At 37.4% G+C, this 26,019-nt stretch overlaps 1 protein-coding gene across 6 annotated transcripts in view; it reads left to right on the top strand.

Annotated features, from left to right (window-relative positions):
* The window catches only part of shisa6 (shisa family member 6), a 102,080-nt gene that overhangs the window by 47,890 nt on the left and 28,171 nt on the right, over nucleotides 1–26,019 (top strand). For 2 of the 6 annotated variants that reach the window (XM_055175932.2, XM_055175931.2), the window contains exon 5: nucleotides 17,609–17,647. The exons of the other annotated variants lie outside the window; for them this stretch is intronic. In XM_055175932.2, coding sequence (XP_055031907.1) covers nucleotides 17,609–17,647 — 39 coding nt within the window. The remainder of the gene's footprint in view (nucleotides 1–17,608; nucleotides 17,648–26,019) is intronic. 6 annotated transcript variants of the gene reach the window in all.

Raw genomic sequence — 26,019 nt, 5'->3', positions numbered from 1 at the left:
AATTTGTCCGTTAAGGGATTCTGTAGAAAAATGGTGGCACAAAATGGCAACTTTCATGTAAGGGGACCCTCAGTGTATGTAGATAAAAAGGTAATAAACACATAACGGTTCATTTTGAAAGGTCTTTATACACCCCTGATAATATAGTTTTGTATATTATTTTCTGTCATTTTCTATAAGCATTTCTGTCAAGAGATCCTTCTAAAAATTACACACTGCACCTTTAAGGAACATTCTAGTAATGGCAGGCCTATTTTGCTTAATGTACAGTATGAAGAATCAGAGGTTTAGTAAACTGTAAAATATTCCTCCTCATATCATTGTCTAGAGTAAAACAGACACTGAATAGTGTAATAAAATCAGACTTACTTATAAAACCCAAAAAAGACTTTTGTCCAATATTGTTGTATAAAAGTGAATAAACAGAGTATGTTACTGTAGCCTACTTGATTCCAACATCATTTGAACAGTCTGTATAAAGCAAATACATCCATCACAGTCTGTTTAGAAAGGAAATTGCTTTACCATCTTAAATAAAAGTAATCTATCATCTTACTGTAATGAATTGCAATGATAACAAACATGACAAAAATCCTAATGGAAACCACACCAGCAGATGGATATTGTCAACAACATAATGCAGTAATGCGACCCAAGATGTAACACCCTGCTAAACTTGTTTAAGAGATCCATACCCACATTTATTTTGTTTTTCCTTTGTATTTGTTCATGTGCATGAAGCATGCAGTAGAGGGACTTTTACACAGATGTGAAGCTCGATCTGTGTAAACACGTCATCCGTCTGTGAGAAAATTTCCCGCTGAAACAGCAGGTGGTCACTTCTCTGCCCTTGAGCAGCTTAAGGATGGTGTGATCTCCTTTTCAAGCGTTTCTCACGTACCTGTGCTTGTCCAGATGTATTTATTTACCGCTTCTTGAGCACGCCGCACACTATTGAAGCGTTATTATTATGCATCAAGCTCAGCTCCCCGCGTTAGATTGCGTCTTTCAAAACAAATAACCCCCACTGTCTCGAAGATTAATTTCATAGATTTTCACTGTTGCTCTTGGCCTTTGAGCTCATTATGCTTTACTTGGAGATTTTCTTCCAGAAATGATATCTGAAGTCGCTTTGCTGTTCGCCCCCATCATGATGTGTGAGGATAATGATATTATCAAAGTCTCCTGCTGTTCTGTGCTTTGCATTATATCTGAGAACTGGCGTTGTGACATTAGTGGGTATAAATGTGCCTCTACTACATCTTAAAACACTAATTGGAATTTCTCTGTAGCTGCATTGACCTACATGTCAATAAGAGTCACTTCCACCGTATTGGTTTCCATGGAGCTTGTATGGATGTTTTCAGACACCATATTGATTGACAAGCTTCCTCTCCATTACCATGCATGGGAAGTGATGGCTATCAGATTATTGCCGATGTGACACTGATCAATAAAATGAACAGAGCTTTAAGGTACTTACTAAGAGGGAAGCGTTGTTTATATCTATATGGGTGATTATCACGAAAACTTGGTATTAAAAATGTCAAGCATGAAAATGTAAAAATTGCTTAAATTTACTTTTTTTCCCACCAGACATTGAAAAACAAAGTCTGGAGTAAATGGGAACATTAATTTAAAAACGTTTACTTATCATTTAACACTTTTTGTAACATAATTTAAAAAATTAGTCCTAAAAAATCTCATTACCGCAACAGTCAGAAAACATCAACACTGACATATTTTCAAAATGACATGACAAAACCTGAAAGAACATAATTTGGAGTTTCTGCACATGCATTTAAAATCAAAGTATTATGCTTCTATTAATTAAATTAACATTTAATAAGCATCTGTTGCGGTAATGATAATCAAAATGTCGTGTAAGCATTCTGACAAGACAATATTTCAAATTAACTGTAAAAAAATGATCTTACCTGGTAGCCATCTTGAAGTAACTGGTCCATGTGCTTGGTCACTCAAAATCAAACTTTATTAAAATTCTGTATGTGTGCTTAAACTGTTCTCAAAAAATGTTGCGGAGGATGAGAACATTAGGCATGGACACATCATTTTCCTAATTTTTCTTCATTATTATTATTATACATGAATATTCAGTAAATATTTTTTCTGTCATCTAAAGTAGTCTAGCAAAACATCCATTTATTTTTTTTCTTAATATTTTTGTGTTAATTTAATTAAATTACAATATAACGCATGTTCAAACACAGCCGGACACATTGCGGTAATGAGAATTTCAGCAGAAAATGAGATAAAATTTACAATTATAAATTCTTATGTTGAAATCACACATTGTGCAAGGTAGAACACAGTATTGTGTTAATTCTGATGCTTTTTAATGTTACTATATTACACATTTTAAAGCTAAAATCATTAGTGCCGTGGTGTTTCAATGGTTTCGTGAGAATCACCCATATGCTGTCTGCATACCACAATTCTCTAAAACTGTGTTATATGCAAATCAGGTAAATCTGCACAAATTTGGCACTGAATGCAGTTTGCACAGACTAATTCTCCAGTTTGCTGGCTGGTTATGAGTGCAAGATTGTGCTGGATATCCCAACTGAGACTGTGCATCACTCCACCACTGCGATACAAGCACATGAATTGGCTCTATAAAATGCATGATGTGTGTTTAACTGTGGCGTATGGGTGTGTAAATATCCCATAATGTATGAACATGCACGCAGTCATTTCTTTTTAATAGTCACTTTATCTTTCTGCTTTCTGTTGGCTTTATGGTGCAACACTGACACTGACTTATTTTATATACTCATGGCATATCATTATTATAGCAATTACCATCTGGTTTAACTCAGGACAGGTTTTGCACTGAGTGGCTGGACACAAGAGTGGGGCAATGTTATCCGACCCCTAAAAGCCGGTATCAGTGCTACAGACTGAATCTTATCTGGTACTGACTCTCACTTTGCAAGCAGCTTAGTGACGGAATGTTTGACGTCTATGAGTTGCATTGATTGACTCCATTGTGTGCTTTTGTAAACACAATGCCTGTGTGCGTGGCACACTTATTTCACAATCGCTGTGGGATGTTGTGCGTCCTGTTTTTGGCTGATTTCAAAATGCCTTTATGTGCCTAGCTTCGGGGATTGATTAGAAAGCAGGGCACTTTGCACACAAACATCACAGGTCAACATTACATTTATAGATCCGAAGCCCCTGCTGTGAGTAGCGCAGTGCCCGTTTTTACAGTGCACTTGAATTGTTTAAACAAAAAAAGACTTTCCATTAGGTCTTAAACACCTTCTTTTGACTATATACAGTACCGGTCCCTCCAGGATTTAGCTGTTTTTTATATTTTTGAATTTAACTCAAAATCAAACAAACTATGGAAAATTATTGTTATAATGATAACAGTATGTGTGATATCCATATAGCAGAGAGTTGCATGTCTATCATGTGTGTGTTGAATGCTAAGTTTGTCCAAATTAGACTAATCAGAAGGGGCCTTACTAAATACCCACCAAGTAGGTCTTATACTGTTATACTATTGGCTAGACCGTGGGCACTCCAGGAAAACGCATTTCTCTAAGAAAGCGATTTATCGAAAGAAATATCTGTATCGAAACAGTCAATAGCATATTTCATCAATACCGTGCAGCCCAGTGGCGTAGCTACGGGCGTGCCATTGTGTGCCGGTGCCACCCACAGTGGCAGCTGGCACACCTTAAAATGGATGCAGGATAATTTTTTATAGTCTCAATAAAACAATTTTACTAAACTTGCGCTATTGCTTTTTATTTAGAATATATATATTTTTAAAATCAACCCTTTCACGCGTAAGTTAAAGTATCTAAAAAAAAGTCTTGTGAAATGTCCCCTTTAAGTCGATTTAAATACTTTATTTGTTTTTCAAAAAAAGTGAATACTGTATATATTCGCCATAAAATTACAATTAATTAAAATTAAAAAAAATTCAAATGAAAATTTTATTTCATTTTAATCCCATATGGACTGATATACAATATATCCCACTCTTAGAGGTTGTAGACACGTTCTTGACATGCGCTAGACACAGCACAGTTTTTCAGTGTCTTGCATCACACTACGTGTCACCTTTATGCGTTTCATTCCACTGCGCTACGCGTCGGGCTAAGTATTTTAATATATTCAACTTTATAGGTCCTAATTAACGCTAAACACAAATGTTTTTTCACTTTCCCCTTCAGAATAGCTTTTCTATTCATGGGCGTTTAAGTCGGCAATTAAGCTTTTGCGCCTTGCTAGTTCCATTCATGGTTTGGATGTTTTTATTGTTTTCATTATCTAAATTATGGCTTTGACTTATCTTTCCTTCGCTTCCTATTGCTTTTGTAATCACAGCTTCTGTGAACTGCTCCACTGCTAGTCTTGTGGGTTTCAGCTAGATAAAGCACCATTAATACTTTGTGGTTTTCTGTGTCCCTGTGCATGTTGTTTATAGAGGAACGTAAAGGTGTTAAAAAAACTTGAGAGGGGATTTCTCTCATGAACATTTATGCATTTGGAAGATGTTTATATCCGAAGTTACTTAGATCACATTCAAGGTGCACATGAAGAGTTAGAAGAGTAAGACCAGATAACTCTGTTTTTTTTTTCAACTTTGATAACTTGATTTGTGCATTCCAATTAATATCAATTAAACTGCAGTTGGCTTGCTTTGATTTAAGCCTTCATAACTACACAAATACAGCTAAGTGGCACAACAAAAACATGATAACATAATAAAAAACATGTTTTGATTTAAATTATCTTAAAAAATTAAGTTATCTCATTTTGTAACCAAACTCTTTACATGTTTTTAAAGTTCATGCGTTTCTTAGGAATTTAACCCATTATTGACATGACTTGCACTAAATAGACTTGTTGTTTGAGCTACAGGAATTTACATTTTGATCAAGTTGATACTTTCACCATGCAGCGATAGCTCAGTTGTCTACCTACGACAAACAAAATACCAACAAATAAAGAAATGTGGTTTATCAAAGCCATTAAAAAGACAGGAGTAAAGCAACTATAAAAATAAGAAAAGACAACTGGCAATACGTAATAAAAATGAAAAATATTTAACCATGTCTTTTGTGTTGTCCCTTTTGTTCATGAAAAGGCCATCTGAGATAGGACAATTAAATCTCCCAGTGAGTATGTCAAGATTTTAATTTGATGTTTCTCTCCTTTGTGGAAACAACTTTTAATTCAAACTGTTCGTCATGAGACGTGACATCTCATGTGAAAATCTTTCATTTGAGATTTAGTCAGATGATAATTATATTTGTAAGATTTAGCTTGACCTTATTGGGGGTGGTCAAGTTCTTTTTGAGGTACTCAATAACAAAAATATGACAAATGATTGATGTGACAGTTTTTTGCACAATGAGCATAAAAACTTATATAATATCAAACTTGTCCTTACTTTTAGTGAAAGGACTGATTGGAACAAAAGGAAAGAATGTAGGAAATTTTGGACCCTTAGGCAAAATAGTACCTAAGACACACATGCATTACATAGGGTACTGTATGTGTGTTTAGACGCTCCCATATTTCAATGACATTCCCGTTTCATACAGTAACTGATGATGGCTGACGGGAAAGATTTCGGAGAGGTCATGTTTTTGTTCATTTTTCATGCTGTTTTCTAATCGTGACTTGCCTTGAGAAAAGAACAGAGGTATAAATCAGCAGGTCCAAATGTATGCAGAGCAACGACTTTGTCATCAGCGGTATCGTTTTATCCTGCATGCCTCCCACTGCACTTTTTCCCTCTGTAATGAGCTTGTCAACAGGCAAAAAGCTCTGATTCCTGGAATTAAAAGCACCTTTTAACATCTGATCATGCAGTTCAGTGGATAACATTTGCCATCTCACATTACACCACATTACGTTAAGCCTATTATTTCTCATTTTCTCCCCCCTCCCTCTGCATGTTTTTCTTTTTTAGTATTTCTTTACTCTCTACTTTTGTTCATAAAGCAGTAGATGGTAGTTTTCAGTCCTGTTTTGAGTGCTAAACAGTTTTGGTCCTATACAGTTGAGTTGTAGAAGTATGACATCCGAAAGGGGAAGTTACTTTTCCTTAATCTTCTGGACTTTAGAACTAAATTTTGAAGTTGGTGCTGTCAAAACACGAGACTGTCCTTCAAAAATAACGACCTTATTACAACATAAAGTGACGTAGGGATTAGTGTCCTCTAGTAGGGGCTGTTTACACTTGGTATTAAGATGTGTTTTCACCGATCGGATCATAAGTGGATGACTGAGACACATCACGTTTACACCTGGTATTTAAATCCGTCTCTTTTGTCCACTTTTGACCACTCCTGTCCTGAATACTGTGAGGGGGTGGTCTGTTGAGATGGTGGACGAGTCTGCTGTCATTCAAACGCAAGCGGGAGTAATTATGAGTTTATATGGACGCAACTAATATTATGTCAGAGTCCACTGCTTGTTTAGCAAGTAAACATACTGCACAATGTTTTGTACGTGTATATGTTAGTGTTTTCTCTGAATTTTCAGCGCAATTGATGAAATAAGATTTCGCAACTTTCACACGCTTTCCAAACGAAACTACAGAGCTTTAGTTTTATCAATGAAAGGCTAAAAATAGCACTGTTCACTGTGTGTTCAAGCCAGAAGTCAGAAAAGACGTAAAAACATTGTGTTTAGTACCTCAGATTACATAAATGGGTGGAGAGACGGCAGTCAACCACATGTGCGTTTACACTACAAAAGCAATCCGATCGAAAGTGGTTTCGACTACCTCTGGATGTGGTTGAAAGTGGTCGAAAGTGGACGAGCTCAAAACGTTTTGAACACCGTTCACACCTGGCATTAACGTCGTCCACTTGTGATCCGATTGATCAAAATGCATGTTAATGCCAAGTGTAAACAGCCTCTTAGTGTCCTCTAGCGGCAGTAGCTTACTTTTAATCAAAATTTCAAGCAAGAACTCAAACCTACACTTGACTTTTTTAATAATTACTTTGTGATAGTTGTGATAAGTGTTGCCATTTTTGTTATCTGCCTTGGATGTCTGCATTATAGGTGGTGATTGCAATAGAAAAGATTTTGAACTTTAATCTTTTTTAACTGTATTAACACTATAATTCAAAGTCACCTGGTAGTACATATGATACATAATAATAAAACATGTTAATGTAACAGTTTTTATTATTATTATTTTAGATTTTTATTCAAAACACATTTATTAGTAATGTATATTCCTAGTACTGTAGTTACTGAAGTATGTCATGCATGTTTATTTTAGATTGTTAAACTTGTTGGCGCTTTATTTGTTACAATAGACAGCGTAACATTTCTGCAAATATAATTAGTATGGTAAATACGCACTACACCCCGAATATATCAGCAAGGAAACATGCCCAATTAAACTGCTTATGTTTAGTATGCAGAAGACTACCGCCGGATTCACACTGTGCTTTTCTAACTACAAGGAATCATCACAATCCAAGTGCCTTAATTTAATTAACTTTCATTGAATTCTTACAAGACAAAGTTTTTGTTGTGTCTGCTGTCTAGAAACGCTCTCATAAAACATCCCAGTTTCCATGGATTTGGGCACTGGGTCCTTTGACATTTGATTCTTGTACTTTCTACATCTCCCGGCTGGCCAATAATAGCCATCACATTTTAATTAAAGAAAACAAATAAATTAGAGAGGGACAAGGACAAAATAACTAACAAACACATATCTACCTTAAAAAATACAGATCTTTGTAAACTAGCTTTCTAAAATACAAACAGTTAAAAGGCAAGAAGACATTTAAAAGATTATGTTCCAGATTATGTTCCATATTTGTCTAACCATCATACATTTTCGAAAATGCATCTCAACCCTCTGGGGTTTTTGTGTTGCATTGTGGTTTTTTTAAAGAAAAAAAAACGTGTCTGTGTACTGAAATAATTGTTACAACTCTTTAATAAATATCCATGATCAGTGCCCTGACTACTGACCTATGAGGGAACAGATTAAGACTCTCAGTAACATGTGATGTCAGCGGGGTTTCGCTGCTACTCAGCCTCCCACTGACCAATCAAGAAACGGGAGTCATCAGTGATGTTTATTAATGGCATAAATCAGCAGAACCTATCAGAGAAAAGTGGGAGGAGCATAAAAAATCAGGAAAGGAGAGACAGACGATATAGGAACTACAAAAAAAATGCATTTATGAATCCAACAATACTAACGATTACATCATACAGGCACACCAGCTTCTCCTCCACTTTACAGGTACATACACATACAGACCCGGATGGGACTTGGTTTGATTTGTTAATATGCTAATGGCAGTGAACCTCTGTGCTCGGGAACAAAAAGCCCCCTGCGAGTGAGCCGCTGTGCGGGATGTTTAATTAATGTGAGTTATTACTCTACCCGAGTGCTTTTCGCAGCAAGTGTTGATTTTAGATACTTAGGACAGTGATGCACAGACAAACGAAACTCATAAATAACAAGCTGTGTTTTTTAACTGACTGCAGTGAGACCGGCTTGGTTTTGGTCGCTTGTGCTCTGTTCACAGCACTGTGGGGGTGTCAGAGAAATGTGCGGTGCACGAGTTCTCTGCATGTTCACAGAGATAGTGGTGTTTTTTCAAACTGATGGTAGGTCATTTAGTGTTAACTTGCGTAAAAGATCGTCTTGCAGTCTCTCCACATGAATTTCTTGCTTTTCCTGTAGGGTAAAAATGTGCATTTGTTTCCCCAGATCTTACATTTACATTTATGCATTTGGCAGACACTTTTATCCACACTGTAAAAAATGTCTGTAGAAATTACAGTATTACTGGGTATTACTGGCAACTAGCTGCCAGTAATTTACTGTAAATTTTACATTTATGTTATTTACTGGCAACAGTTTGTTCAAAGTTAAATGAACATGAAACATTTTCTTTTCTTTATCTTCTACAGTAAGTTACTGGCAACCAGCTGCGTAATTACAGCACATTTTTTTACAGGGCAGAGTGCATTAGAATTCAACAATTGTCAAGGACAGATCAAGAAGAATTAGGGAGTGTTTAACTATTCAGGTCTAAAACCAATAATAAAATGTACTCATACTTTCTTATAAATAACATTTTATTTAGTTACGTTTCTTTATTTTATCTCGTCAACCAACCCATAGTGATTACCATAGTAAAATCATGATAGATTATCATAATAGTAAAATACGGTTACTTCAGCAAAACCATAGTTAATTTGTGGTAACTGATTTAACCATGCACTGTAAAAAAGTTAACACCTAAAAAATGTAAGTTTTAAAATTTTTCGCAAGGTATTCATATAAGTTCATATAATTCATATATAATTTAGTTGATCCAACTTTTTACAGTGTGTTTTATTTTATTTGTAAAACCATGGTTCATTTTTGTAAAGGAAGCTGCTCCCACACTTGATCCAGCTTTTTAACCCCTTATATTTGTATTTAAAGAGCACAAATTATCCGATTCACGATTTTACACATCTTTTGGTGTGTAAGTGTGTATTATTACATGTTAACGATATGCAAAAGGTACAAACCCCAAAGTAAATGATGACGCAAGTTATCGTCTCCAGTGATGGGGATAACGCATTACAAGTAACGCGCATTACGTAATAATATTACTTTTCTGAAGTAACGAGTAAAGTAACGCATTACTTTATAAATGTATATTTGAGCTACTTTTACAAAAAGTAAAGTTACTTTTCAGTAATTCAATTTTAAAATAAAATAATGTACCGAATTAAACTAAAACATATTAACGTAGAATTACGTACTCTGTGTGCCTGAGCGGGAACCGTTTGAGTCAGAAACAGAGATGGCAGGCAAGAGCTTGACATTTTTGTGATCATAAAAACACCTGCAAGGCCAGAAAGAGATCAAGCCTCAGCCAAGTAAGAAAAAGTAATGCAAAATAACTTAAAAGTCATCGCAAGCATTACTTTCCATGAAAAGTAACTAAGTAATGCAATTAGTTACTTTTTTGGGGAGTAACTTAATATTGTAATGCATTACTTTTAAAAGTAACTTTCCCGAACACTGATCGTCTTTTCTTGGATTACAACATTTCCGGCTGACGTCAGAGGTATTCAGGCCAATCACAACGACAGATTAGCTGGCCAATCAGGGACACAGTGCTTTTTAAGATCGATGAGCTTTGTACAAAATCAGTGTTTGAGGAAGGCAGGATATCTGGAGCATCAAAAATGTATGGTATGTGGAAAATAATGTGAATTTTAACCATAAATTACACAAACACATTGTATTATACCAAATACACCAATTAAAGTTGTTTAAAAATAAACTTTTAAAGTACTTAAAAGTGCGTTGTATAACTTTTAGAAGGATCTTGACAGAAATTTTATATAATCTACATAACTATATTATCAGTGGTGTATAAAGTCCTTACATGAACTGTATTGTTTTTATTATCTTAGAATGAGCCTTTTTTATCTCCATACACCGCCAGTCTCCTTACATGGAGGTCACCGTCATGTTTCTACAGTAGCCATTGATTAGCGGACCCCCACCTGCTGTTAGCATTCCATTGACTCCCATTCATTTTGGCGTGACTTTGACAGTGAATAACTTTACATCTGATGCGTTTAAAGACTCCATTTGTCCATTACTTATTTCTAAAGAAACACGAAAATGTATAAAATGCTCCATTACCTTGTATCTTACGTTATGGCCCAGTAGAAGCAGTTTTTGTAAAAACAGGCTAACGATTGCATCATAACCTGCGACTCTCTGTTGCACAGCAGAGAAATTACCATATGGACAGGAAGAGAAGCTCCCAGGCAATCTTTTACTGTCTATTAGGCAATCGGGTGGATGTGGACGCATAAAGTCAAGGGAGAAGCCCATAGAGAGTCCATAAAAGCAACAGGACAAAATTGTTCAACAACGTTTCTTTTACTGTCTATGGGTTATTCAGATTCTCTTGGCACAGCTATTAGAAGACTTACAATTGTTAGACAGGTCGCTCACGTAACATCTACGTTATCAAGCTCAGTTTGAGTCTGCACAGTACGCTCGACCACCAGGAAGTGTGTGCTTCTAATTGACTTCACTTGTCTCCGTTGAATCCAATGAAGTCGCTGTGTCCATTTCTTTTACTGTCTATGGTTTTGTCACTACATGTTTGTCCTGTGGCGGCTACCATATGCGTTTTGAAATTGAGGGGTGATGGATGCAATTCGCAATCTCACCACTAGATGAACTCATGAATTCATAATTATTGTAGTAAATTAATTCCCAGGGTTAGTAGATGACAAACAAATGCAAAGTTATAACATTTTTAAATGATCACAAATAAGTAGTCTATATATTGACCAAAGGGTGTGATGCAGAGTAAAAGTAATGTAAAAGTAATGTCTTCTTCCCAAAAGCAGCGTCCTCTGGCAGAGGTATAACTGTTTACATAGGGTCACAATCTAAATGAAAATCTCAGTGAACATTGACTGCTGTCGTGGATAGAGAATGAATCTGGTGGGCAGCTGGAGCACACACAGTTCTGTCAGCACCTCTGTGACATCTTTGTGGTGCCTCGACTCATTGGCTGTTTCCATCTCTATTGCAATTCTTGCCTAGCAGTTCTCTAATTCAAACAGCCACAGCCCTGCAAAAATGTCAGACAGGTGTCGTTCTATACAAGCGCCCCGCAGCATCTGGCATTCAGGCTGTGCAGGGTCAGATAGGACCCCATTAAACACGCTTTTGGAGTTTTTTATGTTTTTTAAGATTGAATGGCCCTTTATAGATGACTTTAATCTTACTTTTAACATTAAGGTACAATTCCTAGTACCTCATAAACCTTTTGTTACAGAAAGAGTAAAATTAGCAAAGCTTGGGTGGTTAGACTGGTCTATCCAGCCCAGTCTCATGAAATTTATTTATATAATTTTTTATTCTTTTTTTCGTGATATTATTCGTTTATAACGAATTCCTGTTTTCGTGTGATTATCACGTATTGGTTACTCAACTGTTTTGTCCTATTTTCTTGCCATTGTCGCTTCGGTTTAGGGTTAGATTGACATAAAATGACAACCAAACCCAACTCCAACCCTAACGCCAGGCGACATATAAAAAAATAAATCAGAAAAAAATAGTATAAACCAATATTCTAATGCAAGCACCAAATCTAACCCTAAACCAAAGCAACAAAGGTAAGAAAATAGGACAAAACAGTTGAGTAACCAATACGTGATAATCACACGAAAACAGGAATTCTTTATACGATCACGAAAAAACGCGGAAATTCGTGATTATATCACGAAGAAATAATCACAAAATTACGTGACTATATCACGAAATCTTGTGAGACTGGGTAGGGTCTATCATACCGTCTATAACGGATCAAGTGCTTTGATTTTTACCTATATAGCTTTAAGCTATATACATTTTTATGTTGCTGTTCAGTAAAGGCAAGATGTTCCAGTTGGTCTGTTTAGTATTTGTCCAACCTCTCCTCTATCATGATTGGTCGGTTGGATAAAAAAGTGACTTTACCGAACACCACGTTTTGATAAATACAAATATTATGACCAGATTAACAATTGTTTTACAAAGTATCTTACAAAGGAACATTTTGAAATGTATAAGAACCTAAATTAATCAGTATATTTCTTTTGGAATATAATTTATTTTAATTTAGCCAATGGGGGGCTGGCCATTGTGCCAGAGATGTGTCTAAATTGGTAGTTTGACACAAAGTTTCCGTTTGTCCTGAATCTTTTTTCTTGAGGATTTAGTTCAACGTGATCTAACAGGAAAATGTACCTAATTCGATTTTGTATAAATACGTACGAAGTGAATCATACACAAACGTACGATTATCCAACGCTATCTAACGAGAATTCGTACATATTTTACGAGTTGGCTAATATATACGACCACATTCATAAGTTTTGGTACGATTTGCCTTGACCCCTGTGACGGTTGGAGTTAGTTGCGGGTTTAGGTTTCATTGTTGTTGTTTTTTCGTGAGAATTTTGCACGATTAACTTCTTATGATTTGATACAAACTTCTCGTGAGATCAGGCTGGATTATCCAGAAAAGGCACAAATGAAACTCAACCTCAATGGGGCAAAGGCAGTGCTAAAACGTATAAATGAGATCATACAAATTTATGCAAATTAGGCATGTTTTATAATAGTTTTGAATTGCTATGAGATTGGGTTGGCTGGTTTGTGAATGTGCTGTGACATATTGAGCTAATGTGCTCATATAGATGGTTTCAGCAGAAACAACATAAACAAGCAGCTGTCGTGGTCCGCACGTAAGTTCCGGTAAACTCCGCTAAGAATAAATAAAAAGTTATTAAACATAGTTTATTTATATAACAAGCAAAAAACAACACAAAGATTACCTAGGAAACCAAAACATTCGTAATTTTTGACGAGGCATTTGTTCAAGCGATCAGTTTACCAACAGTCAGACCATTAAAAAAAACGAAACCGGAAGTAAAGTTCGGATCCACACGTGTATCGTATCAGCACACATGCTTCCGATGAAACCGTCTATAAGCGACACAATTTTAGATTTGGCTTGCAACATTTTAGATCGTTCTTTTACACACCTCTATGTCCTGTCTGTTTAAATAGATACAAATAGACGAAACCTTCCTTAAAACGAAATGTTTCAAATGAGTAGTTGCAGAAAATTGTGATCATGTTGCAGTAAGCATTCGTTTTCATTGTGCATTACATGGCTTTATAGTTCGGTGAGTCACAGATTGTACTTTTACACCCAACAGAGCATTAAACAACTCTAAAATTTAGTGCATGTCAACAATGATAATAAAAAACAAAGACAGATGTTTAATAAAAATCCAGTACAGTCATTACTTTATAAACAACATTGAATCTAATGCGGCGTTCATAAATCAAAACTCCAGCACCTCAGAGATTTCAAGTATTAACCCCTCATAGAATGGTGACCATTTACAGAGATACAAGGTCAGCCAGAGTGGGTTTCAGGACCATGCTGTGCCTCTGCAGTTTAAATCTCACAGAGAAATTGAAACCTACTCCTTCACTGAGCTTCTGAGGGTGAAAAAAGTCTGATATTTAATCAATAATGATGGATCAAAGCAGTACACCTCTCCTAGCCTGTGGTTACAGCGCATTACTGTTTGCTACTTTTCTGTAGCCTTTCATCACGTTTCTTTTTTCTATATCTCACCTGGTCTCTTTCTTCATTTTTAATCACTAGAAGGGACAGCGTTAGCCAAAACTTAAAGCTTCTAAAGAAAACTCATAAAGCCGTGTAGGAGCTTTAGTTAGCGAAATGGAAGCTTCACTTTGATAAAATCAGATATATTGAATGTATTGCCATACGGTAGGTGGCTTAGCAGATGTTGATAATAAAAGTAAGAGGGTGTTGCCACCATAACTCAGAGTGATTCTGGTGAAATTGAATTTTTCTGCCACATCAGATTTGATGTGAATACTGAAGTCAACTATTATCCTGCCATAAGCTAGGAGCAGATTACAGGCCTCTCCGACTCTGACAGTTATCCTGTGCCACTAAAATGAAAAAAAAAAAACGTAGTCAAAGACGTGGTACAAAGAGACACTGAACAATACACAATAGGGGTGCTTTACATTTCACGCCTAAAACCACACGCAAAAAGCGACTGCACCACTTTCCTCCTTTCCAACCCGATTGGGCGGCTGTGCCATTGTTAAGCAACATTAAGCCGCACTTTTCATAGATTCAGTAATGTGTCTCCATGCATTGTTTCTTCTATTTATGTTAAACTTGACAGTTTGTTCCTCCATCTTGAGTTAATATGGAATAATCCAATGTTTACATCACCCAATGTTGATACTTAAAGGCTGAAGCTGATTGGTTAGTTCTTATCACATGACCTGCATTGCGGACATGGCATTCTGAAAAGTTTAAATATTTTCAATTTGCTGCGACGCCAACATTGCTGGAAAACAAGAGTGTGTCGCGACCGCATTGCCATCTATTTGAGCGCGCTTTCCATGCGTCTACATTTAACATAACGTGCTTGTACGCACAAAAAACGTGAATGTAAACCTCCCCTTAACTTTTTCCCCGCCAGTGTTTTTTTTTAAAGTAGCCAGCATTTTTTATGATTTTCACAAAAGTTTAATGCCTTCCAGAAAATGTTCTTCTTTAAATATATAAACATACAATATATCAAATGAACGAACAGACCCTCTGCTTTCAAACTACCTTCATTTGTATCACCTCTTAAATATGAGTAGGTTTCTTAAAAAATACTAGCCTGGGAAAACCCAGACAACTTCTGGCAAATTTAGATTTGCTTTGCAAGTAGTCTGGCAAAGAGGCCATTCAAGCCCATTTCTAATGCAGTGAAATTGCAGCACCAATCAGAAACGTTGGGGCGGGCTTTACAAAATGACGACAGCACAGCGACGGTGAAGCAGATTTTGTACAATACAAAGATGGATGCCGCCGTGGAACATCACTCGTTCGAATCAGCTATCGCGTCTGTTTTAAGCAATTTAAACTTTTCCTTTTCGTTTAAACCCCGATCAAAGAACAACACTCGAAGCCTTCATATCTAAAAAAGATTTTATCGCTGTCTTACCGACTGGATGCAGCAAAAGTCTGATATAGCTTTTCAAACGTCATCTCCTTCATCGCTGTGATTGGTTTTAGGTCTTTTCAATTGGACACAGAGGCATTGGATATACGTCCGTTGGTGACGCCCCTTTGTAAATGATTTGTCTATGAAGCTTTGTCAGACCAGAATGGTCTGGTTTCAACCAGGCTACAAAAATACCAAATGTTTAGCAAAAAGCTGAGATCATTGAGTTTTTGTGTAGGACTTTTGATAGAGATCAGATTTAGAGCGATGATCAAAACCTACACAGAGTTTAAACTGTTTGCCCTTAGGGTAAAATTCCCAGGTTGTGTAAGAGCGCCACTCTTTTGGATAATAGCAGAAATACGGATTGCCGGAAAAACTCGTCAATGGCGGGGAAAGAGTTAAGCTGCTTTAGAGAAGTCAACACAAGAGCTAGCCTGATCTCATATGAATTCGTATGTTTTTAGGAGTTGGCTAATTTGTATTAATTCATATAAAGTGAATCGTACAAAAAACAATAATGAAACCCCGCCCCTAAGCCCAACGTCACAAGGGCAAAAGAAAATGATACACATGTGGGCGTACGAATTTATATGAATAAGCCACCTTGTAAAATAGGTACGAATTGCTTTGAGATTGTGTTGAAAGAGCAGTTGATTTAGTGATGTATGGTAAAGAATTTTGGCATTTACACTTACAAAGCTCGACACTTGCATTGATGACAAAACCACTTCGAACTGGACTCTTACTGGTAAATCTGGAGTTGGACTGTATACATGCAAGAAGCTGAAGCTACAATGTGCGCTTCCTGGGTAAATTTAATATGGTAACTAGGGATAGGACGATTACTGGTTTCACGAATAACCACAATAAAATGGCCTGACGGTTAGTATTATTGTTTAAAATTTTATTATCATTACAACCGCGCTGTTTGATTACCGTAATTTTAAAAACTCGTGGTAAATACTGTCCAGCCAGAATCAGCTTGACGCAGGCGCACACATGCAACATACTTTTTTGCACAAGAAGGCATTCAAGGGATAATGTATAGTATTCATTTAAGGTAAACTTATTAGATACATTTATTTATTTTTTACCACAGAAATAATTTCAGGGACATGAAATATTAAATTGTGATTTAAAAAAATAAAACTTGTTCAAATGTTTTCAGTGTGTGTATCAGTTCTTTTTGAACATTTCCATCTCATTGAAACAAAACCATGATAATATTCATAACCGTGATAACTTTGGTCACTATAATCATGATATGAAATTTTCATACCGTCCCATCCCTAATGGTAACGGGGCGGGACATTTCCGACACATGCTCTGAGCGAAACACTAATCACAACAGACTGGACCTGCTTGACCAATCAGAGCGTTTCAGGAGTCTGTTTCATAGAGCCAACAATAACAGAGCGTTTGAGACCGACTGAGACGAGCAGTGCAACAAATATGTAAAATATATAATGTGTTTTTTGAGCAAACAACCATGAAAAGGTATTTAGGCATAATGTGACCCCTTTCATTTCAATGTTGACATCACGGTGCTATTTTAATGCATGAATTGCCTGCCTTATCTGAATTGTGGATTTCGCAACTTTTGTGCATAAAATGTGGCGTACTCAAACTGTTTTTTCTTCACTGTTTATTTCCTAGTTATTCAAATGTATGCCGTTTCATGCTCACAGAAATAATTACAGCATTTTTCAAAACGTATTCATACGAGTGACGCATTTCTTTCAGCACGACTTCAGTCACTTGGAAAGCTGCATAGTGATTCATTCTAACCTAATTAATTTTGTCTAAAGCCATTGTTTGCCAAGCGGAAGGACAACTTAGACATTAATCTCTTCTCTGAGTGACAATTTTGTAATAAATGGCATCCTCCCCCTTTCCAGAGATCACAGTATTATGGATATTTCCCTGTGCATGGATTTAGTGCAACAATCTTTTCTCTCATTCGCTCACTCACACCTTCACTCTGCCTGGTTGTGTCTTCTAGGGGAAAAGCACTTGCCGGTCCGGTCTCAAAGTCACCATGGTAGGAATGCCGATTCTGTGTAGTTGACTGTTTCTTCCTTTGGCCTTTCTGCCTCTGCTCTTTGTCTGTGTTTGTGGTGGATGTGTAAGTCCATGTAAAACTCACTCGCCACCATGTAGCTCTGTGGAAAATGGTTGATTAGAGCTTTGTTTTATAAACGTCTCTCATTTAAAAGCCAAGCATTCTTTTCCTGCTTAATCTGCACCCCTGTAGTGTCTTTGTTCCTCCATTGCCTCGGATTCAGAGTGCCTTTGGCTTCGGCACCCAGAGGAGCACACATGCAAGCGCATGGATAAAGACAGTTTTGAATGATGTTACTTCTTATTAATTAAAGAAGACATCAGAAAAATCTGTGCTTATCCCTGTGGGCAACGTGACGATGCTTCTTGCAAAGGAAGATCTTCTGCTGGCATCCCCGAACCTGGTATGTGCAAGCAAAAATGGGTCATTTTTTCATTATATCGCTTGTTGTGTTTAAAATATGAAAGTTTTACTGTTATTACATGCTAATAATATGTTATTACATGGTTATAACAGCACAGTGAATAAAAACACAATAAAACAAATATGAAATGTTCTGTAAGCATCCCTTGTATACTTTAATGTCCCTTTTGGTTGCTCGCAGGCTCTCCTGACATGCTGTTTAGTATCAAGTGCCCGTTCTGGGTGTGGGTCAATGTCCGTGAAATTGCTAAAATGTCTGTGGTATTGCTAAATGACTCAGTGGAGTAGTTTTCATTCAGATCCCGAGAGGGAAGTTGTATAACCACTTCAAGAGCCTATAAGTATGTATTTTTCCAATGTACACAAAGCACTTTTATAGGAAAAAAGATCATTATGTACACCTCAAGATCTTTTGCTTGAAGAAGCAAAGGTTGACTCAGGGTGTTTTCACATCTGTAGTTCGGTTCATTTGGTCCAGACCAAAAGCAAAAAATGATACATTGTAGCTTTTTTAGCAGTTTTGGTTCCTTTTCACACCACACTGATTGCTCTGATCCGCACCAGTCGAAACTAACCAAAATTCAGTCATGTGATAAGATCCACATCACTCATTGGCCACATGTATTTCAACGTATTTCCTAAACTGCTTCTCGATTGGTCAGGATCAACGTGCGCGAAATTCCAACGTAACTCCGGAAGTAAACAAAAAGGAGGAAATTACAGCAAAAAAGCATGGACAGACGGCTGCTCGCTGTAATTGTGTCTCTGTGGTTGTTATACATATTTTGTATACATCGCTCTAGACAAACTGTTCATTTCCAGAATGAATCGCGAATGTGTCTTGAAAACAACGTTTTAATGCACTACAAACGGCGAAGACACCGAATTTCTAAGGCTCCGCCCGCACCTCCTCGCAACTCCAGGTATGTCCGCGATCTGTCATTGTGCTAATATTGGTGATAGACAATAGTCAACAAACACTTCCTCATCCAATAATGCACTGCGCAGCTGACTACGGCAGCTGGTTGAGTCCAAAATGTGCAGTACTTTTGCATTTAGGTCGGTTCTATCTCAGATCTTGTTCTTACAACAAAATAAACACTCTAGAGTTCTACCTCTTCAAGGAGGTCTCTGTCCGCTTGTTTGGTCCGCTTTTGGTGCACGCCAGAGTTCGATTGCTGCATTCTCGCCTCACACTTTGGTACGATTCAACCAAACTAAATGAGGCCGGTGTGAAAACACCCTTAGGGGTCGATCACACCAAAAGCGTTTATGGCAGTTGCAGGCGCCTTTTTTGAATGATATTCTACAGTATGGGCTGGGAGCGTTTGCGCGCTGTTTATGCGCGCCGAGCCCCTTGCGGTTTTCGCCGCCAGCCGCAGCAAGCGCTTTTGAAGGAGCGCTGAGAGCGGAGAAGCGCCCAACGTCATTCACGTCTTTCCATTGTCCAATCGAATGAGGGGAAAGTTCTGGTAAGGGAAGTTTACAGTTGCTTTGAAGAACCAGACTCCACTCGCTCACTCTCTCCTGCGTGTTTGTGCACCTCTCACCCTCAAACAAGGTCAGAGCAAGCGTCATCTTTTTAAACTTTCTGCTAATATGACAGTTAACAGTAAAAGAGCGCTCACTCTTCAGTATTTGATTGACAAGACAGCTGACTCGGTGGTTGCTTAGCAATATAAAAAGCCGCGTCGCACTGCTCTTTTTTAAAAAGGCAGTGCATAGCGCCTTGCGTTTCCAAGCGTTTAAAGCGCATTTGGTGTGATTAACCCCTTAGAGTCCATGTGTGTAAAACATATAATAAATTATGAAAACTGGTCAGCTACTACATATAAGATGTTACCTTGTCTGTGAAATCCAAGTTAAAGTTTCAATCTAATTATAGGAGCATCAAGGTTTGATTTCTCTCACTGATTTTGACACAGCCTTACTCAGTCAATAATAAAAATATCAAGGTTATATTTTCACAGAATGTTGTAGGGTGATTATATAATATATATTTTTTTTTACAGATTGGGTCACATACTGTATTTGTTATATTCACTTACAGTTCAAGTATAAAACATGCATTTTACATTTTTACCAAGACAGGACTAACCTTGAGCAAAAACGACAAATTACCCCAAAAACATTTGAGGCCAGATTTCCACATGTAGCGGTATTATGGCATTTAACATTTCAGAATTAAATGTTAACAGTTTTTGTCAGTGGTTAAATGCCAAACCCCAGTGGCTTTGCGTTTCTCAAAACCAGAGAAGAAGGGCAAGCCAATTGGATTCGAACTGTCAGCAGGCCCGTTGGGGCGGACCTTGTTCCCCCACAACATCATTAATACCCGACCTGCTCTTCGTGCACTGCTTTGTTAATACCATAGATGTGCATTTAGAGCAGGTGCATAAACTTCTGAAAGGGAACATGGCGTTTTTGTTCTCAAGCCCTCCCACCTGCTCATGTCGACGCTGTCTCAATCCCTTCCGGGCCGCTTGTTAGTCTGAACAGCATTACCTCTTGAGAGCAGGGCGGGCTCGAGTGTGTCTTCCAGACTGTGCGTCATTGTTTTAATCGGTTTCCTTTTGGATTTTGTGACGGTTTGGTTTGAGAATTCTGTCATGTAAAGCTTTTTGTACTCATGTGCTCAGATGGGGCAGATGTAGATTGACCTTAGATTTTGGCATATCGCTTTTAACAAGAAGGTAGGAGGGGTGTTGCTAATTCTCGACAACATGAAGTTGAACTGAGACATGAGGGAACACTGCACTACAGGCTACACAGCTGTTCATGCAAATGTTCTCACATGACCTTGTTTCCTTGCTTCTTGTTTTTCCAATAATTTTTTGATGTGATTTGAACTTCATTTCTGTAATTAGAGGAAATCTTAATCATGCCTCAGTCGTAAATGAACTATATTTAACTTGTTTATTTTTAGGTAGCTGCTATATTGAGGTAATTTAATAATAAGACTCATTAGTGACTGTATTGCTGTAATGAATGTTGGGGTGTTGATTTGTGATTTATTTTAAAGCATTTTGAAATTCTGAAATCCTAAACACAACTACTACAGTAAGTTGTTTAAATCACAATGAAATATTTTGGGGGAATATTGTGGTATTTTCAGTGGCGGCTCGTGACTGCTCTTCTGAGGGGCGCAAATTCAAAATAAGTGATCGGGGTGTCGTGTGTGTTGCTTGTGTTTTCAAAATGTGTGTTTGTTGGGTCGTGTGAACCGTGTGCATCGCGTGTTTTGTCGAGGTGGGTGCCTGCTGCACACGCGTCTAAAGGGTTTATGATAAAAGAGAAGCTCACGTTCACAAAATATGCAAGACACTTACTTAACAGTAAACTCTGATTACGTATGAGATTATGCGAGTATCTGGCAAACACAATCGTCTCTTTTATCATAAACCCTTTGGACGCATCTGCAGCAGGCACTTATTTTGACAAGACACGTGATGCACATGTGTTCGCTCGACGTGCAGAACACATGTTTTGGGATGACAAACAATACATATGACGGGCTACATACATGTTGTGATGAACTTCACATCGTGCGCCGTCGAAAAAAGCAGTTATCGGCCGCCACTCATATTTTTTTACAAATCACTTATATGTGAGCTTCATTATTTAAAAAAAAATCATGTCTTCTAATAATATTTAATCAAAAATGCAAATCTTCGCCACAAGCCATTAATGGGTAGGGGAGACTGGGGTTGGTTGTCACAATTTTTACTCATGCATGAATTGCTCATCTTCAAAAAATCTTTCAGCAGTAATTCCTACATGAAATGAAACTTTGGAGTCTTGGCTTTAAATGTGTATACTTTTTATTTTTAGAATGTATTGTAACAGGAAGTAATTAACCATCAAAGACACTCTGACACAATCACGGGGTTGGTTGTCACAGGGTATGGGGTTGGTTGTCCCTATAGTGATTCAATAGGATTTCAGTGATAAATTGGGATCTGAAAAGATAATGTGTAACTTTTTAGTTTTTTAAGCTAGAAACTCCAAATAAGTTTTAATATGAATCCACCCCTATGATAGTTGTTATTAATGCCCCTCATGTTTAAACAATGAGATTAAAGTGAGTGATCAGTTACTTGAATAGGCTTTATGCCCAGCTGCACCATGAACCCCAGCCAGCTCCTTGTTTCCTGTCTGCCATTATTGGACAAACTGATTAATCCAGGTGTGTCTGATTATTGTTGTTGTGACTACTGAGGTCAAGCACACCTGGATTAATCAGTTTGTCCAATAATGGCAGACAGGAAACAAGAAGCTGGCTGAAGTTCAGGAAGTAGTGCAGCTGGGCATAAAGCCTATTGTCTACTGTGTTGAGAAATAAAATGAAATCATTTTTAGTGTTAAAACCTCTTTATTTAATGCTTTATTTATTTTATTTTAACAGCAAACAAAAACAGACAAACAGTCTTAAAAGGTCTACATGTCCAATACTCACATGTGACAACCAACCCCGCAAGCTATGTGACAACCATCCCCAACTGACTTCTTGACAAACATGATAAGCTAGCTGCCACACGGCTTTAACTTGATCGCTAAAAGATGATTCAAAATAAAGCTACTACTTTTAGCTTTTTAATGAGTGTTTTGTTTTTGAATGACTACAAGATCTCAACACAAAAACATCAACAACATGAAAATTTAGTCTGACCCATAAAAATAAAAAATTGTCTCCTAACCTCAATGTTTTGTGTCTGCTCAGCAAAATTACAAGTGCAAATGAGTAAGCTATTAAAGGCTAATAGATTGATATCAAAATTGTACCACAGTGCCATGTAGTATGTCTGGAATAAGCATTGTGACAACCAACCCGTGAGACAACCAGCCCCGGTCTCCCCTACAGTAAAACACATTTCAGGAATGTGTGCGTAAGGATGCTGATACATTTCATTCCCTACTAAAAATGCAACAGAAATGTCAAACTAGTGAATCATTGCTGGGCCATCTGGACATTACTATGCATACTGGAATGTGTTGTCAGGTTATATCAGACATTAAACAGGAGAATGTGTAAAGTGACGATTTATCGGCTGTATAAGCATTGGGATCAGTTAACTGTTATTCTCTATGCATTCCTGGAAATCATCAAGTTATTCGAGGTCTTGTCTGCTTTTAAAAACCAGGTGAATAATCCTGTTTCATTTGTACATTTGTTATTTGGATCACAGACTGTACTTATATAAGATGCATAGTTGTCTAACTTAATACCAGTGAAGACCTCAGACTGTATTAGGAGGAGCTTCGTTTAAATTCATCATTAACCTCTCAGACCTGCACCATGTTATGAGCAATCAGTTTCAACCCCTTCTTGTTGACTAAATGACATTAGAGACGTAGGCCAAAAGAGTCCAAATTGGCATGTACTGTATGTTGAGAGAGAGAGTCTGACAGAATACTGGTGCGTGTTTGGCTGGGAGAGCCGACCTCCTGGCCGCAGCCAGAATTCAACTAACCGGCTTCTCAAAAGCAACTAATTGGTCCCCAGATTAAAGTCGGGATCATTGAACTAGACGATGCTTCTTATTAATTAGAGCTCAAGGCTGAGTTTTGAGCTCTGGCTTTTCATCTGTGCCGCTCGTGAATGTAGCGGACCTGAAACACAGTGACTTCATAAGTGCTTCTTAACTTTTACTTTGTCAGTTTTAATCAGGAGTTGTAGATGGTGCAGTGTGAAGTTCAGACTAATGCAGTATTTTTGGGCTTAGGGTAAGGCAGCCATTTCTAACCATGGGTGTGTGTCAAACCCCAGGGATCCATACACTCGTGGCATACAAATTAGCCATGGTTCGGCTCAGTGCAGTTGTAAAATTCTTGACACATTTAGTTTCTTTTTGTAAGGCACACTGGTATAAATGAGTTCACAGAAACATATTTCTGGTTTGGTTAATGAAGATGTACTCAAGACTTACTGACGGAGATATACTGTAGAGCAGTGATTCCCAACCCCCGGTCCCCGGACCGGTGCCGGTCCGTGGACCAGTTAGGACCGGGCCTTGAAATATTCCCTGAATATTCCCAGAATTATATTTTTATAATAATAATAATTGTCTTTTTTAAATGCCATGACATGTAATGTTATTTAATCCAAAACATAAACAATAAATCAATTAAAATGTGTTTCTTTGAGCACCTTGCGCCTTGCTTAGCAACGCGTATCTGAACGGACTGCAAAAAATGCGCGGTGCACCTGAAGTGACAGAAGTATGTGAAGAGATGAGCGAGCCTCAGCAAACTTCAATGGCAAACTTCATTGCCACCTAACATCACTGTCTGATGAGTTTAAGCGTTATTTTCTATCTGAAAAAGACCCAAGTAATGGCAAAGAATGGATGCGCAACCCACTCCGAGTCCAAGGTAAATGCACATTACTTATTCATATTTATTACACGGCTCTCTGGAATGCTTGATTCTGATTGGTCAGTTGAGACATTTGCAGGTTCGTTCTTTTCAAATAATAACCGCTCCAAAGTAATAACGCATAGCCGGTACTACTTGTACGAGTAAAATCGCTCCGCGCCAATAAAGATCAATAAAGATTACTGTCTGTTTGGCGCCATCTTGTGACAAACACTGGACAACCACAATTAAGAATGGAAATTTTGACATTCATTTTAACATGTACGGAAAAAACAAAACATTTAAACAGTGGATAGAAGAACGAACAACGACAAGACACAGAGAGCTTACTGAGACTGAACTTGACAAAATAGAGCATGACAGCTACGAAGCCAACACACACAAAAATACAGAATGGGCATTAAAACTTCTCAAAGACTGGCTAAAAGAGAAAAAAATGGAGACAGACAAGTATGAAGCAGAGGATCTTTATAAGGTATTACGATCATTTTATGCATCTGTGCAAAGTTTCGCGGAAGGATAAAAATGTTAATTTAAAACAAATATGCCAATAAAATGTTTCAAATTCATATGCATGTCCGGTTTTTTTCTTATGTGACAAGTAGCCGTGTAATAAGCAGGATAATGTAGAGGCAGCCGGTAGTTATCGGGTAAATAAGCCCCTTCAGTGTGATACAAGACCCTCCGCTTTGCGTCGGGTCCTGATCACACTGTCGGGGCTTATTTCCAGATAACTACCGGCTGCCTCTACATTATCCCTTACATAACGTCTGTCCCCAAAGTATATTTTCTATTTAATTTTCAATTTGGCAAAATAGTAATTTTAGTAAATGCAGATTTAAAAAAAATAATAGGCTACTTTTTATATTTAATTAATGTAAAAATATTATTTTGACTGTTGTGGATGCGCTCTTCCTGGAACAACATGCTGAAAATAACAAATACCAATAAATTCACAACAATTTAGTAATAAAATAGTGTTTTCATCGTTATTATTAGCTGTGCAATGTTGTTTGAGGTGCGTGCGTTAAATAGATACCAGTAAACTGGAGCATTGCTAGCGCTTTACGCAAAGAAACGTATCCTGACCTATAGATGATATTAATCAGATATATACAAAATAAACATTACATTACAAATTATATCTGCACAAAATTAAGAGAATGCACAAGTGAATTCTAACTAAGTTATGTCCCATTCAAAATGACTCATTTTGTGGACGCGCTCTTCCTGGAACAACCCGACACAGCAACTAAACCAAAATAATTCACAATGTTTTATTACAGTATTGTTCTCTTTATAAGTAAGCAATAAGGTACGAGAGGCTGTGCTGTATCGTGAATAAGTAACGGCTGAAGGGCGTTGTTAGGCACGACACGAAGCGGAGTGCCTGCAACCCCTTCAGCCGTTACTTATTCACGATACAGCACTTGCCTCGAGTACCTTATTGCTTTTATAAAACGGTTACCACACAATATTAAAGTAAAAAAAATATTAGTGCAACTTTCATGAAGTTAAATCAATAAAAGCATTCCTTCCCCTAGAAAAAATTG

The sequence above is a fragment of the Misgurnus anguillicaudatus genome, chromosome 4, assembly GCF_027580225.2.
Source record: "Misgurnus anguillicaudatus chromosome 4, ASM2758022v2, whole genome shotgun sequence".
In the NCBI taxonomy this organism is placed as follows: domain Eukaryota; kingdom Metazoa; phylum Chordata; class Actinopteri; order Cypriniformes; family Cobitidae; genus Misgurnus; species Misgurnus anguillicaudatus.
Note: the sequence above shows the minus strand (reverse complement) of the source record. Positions and strands in the feature narration are given on the sequence as shown.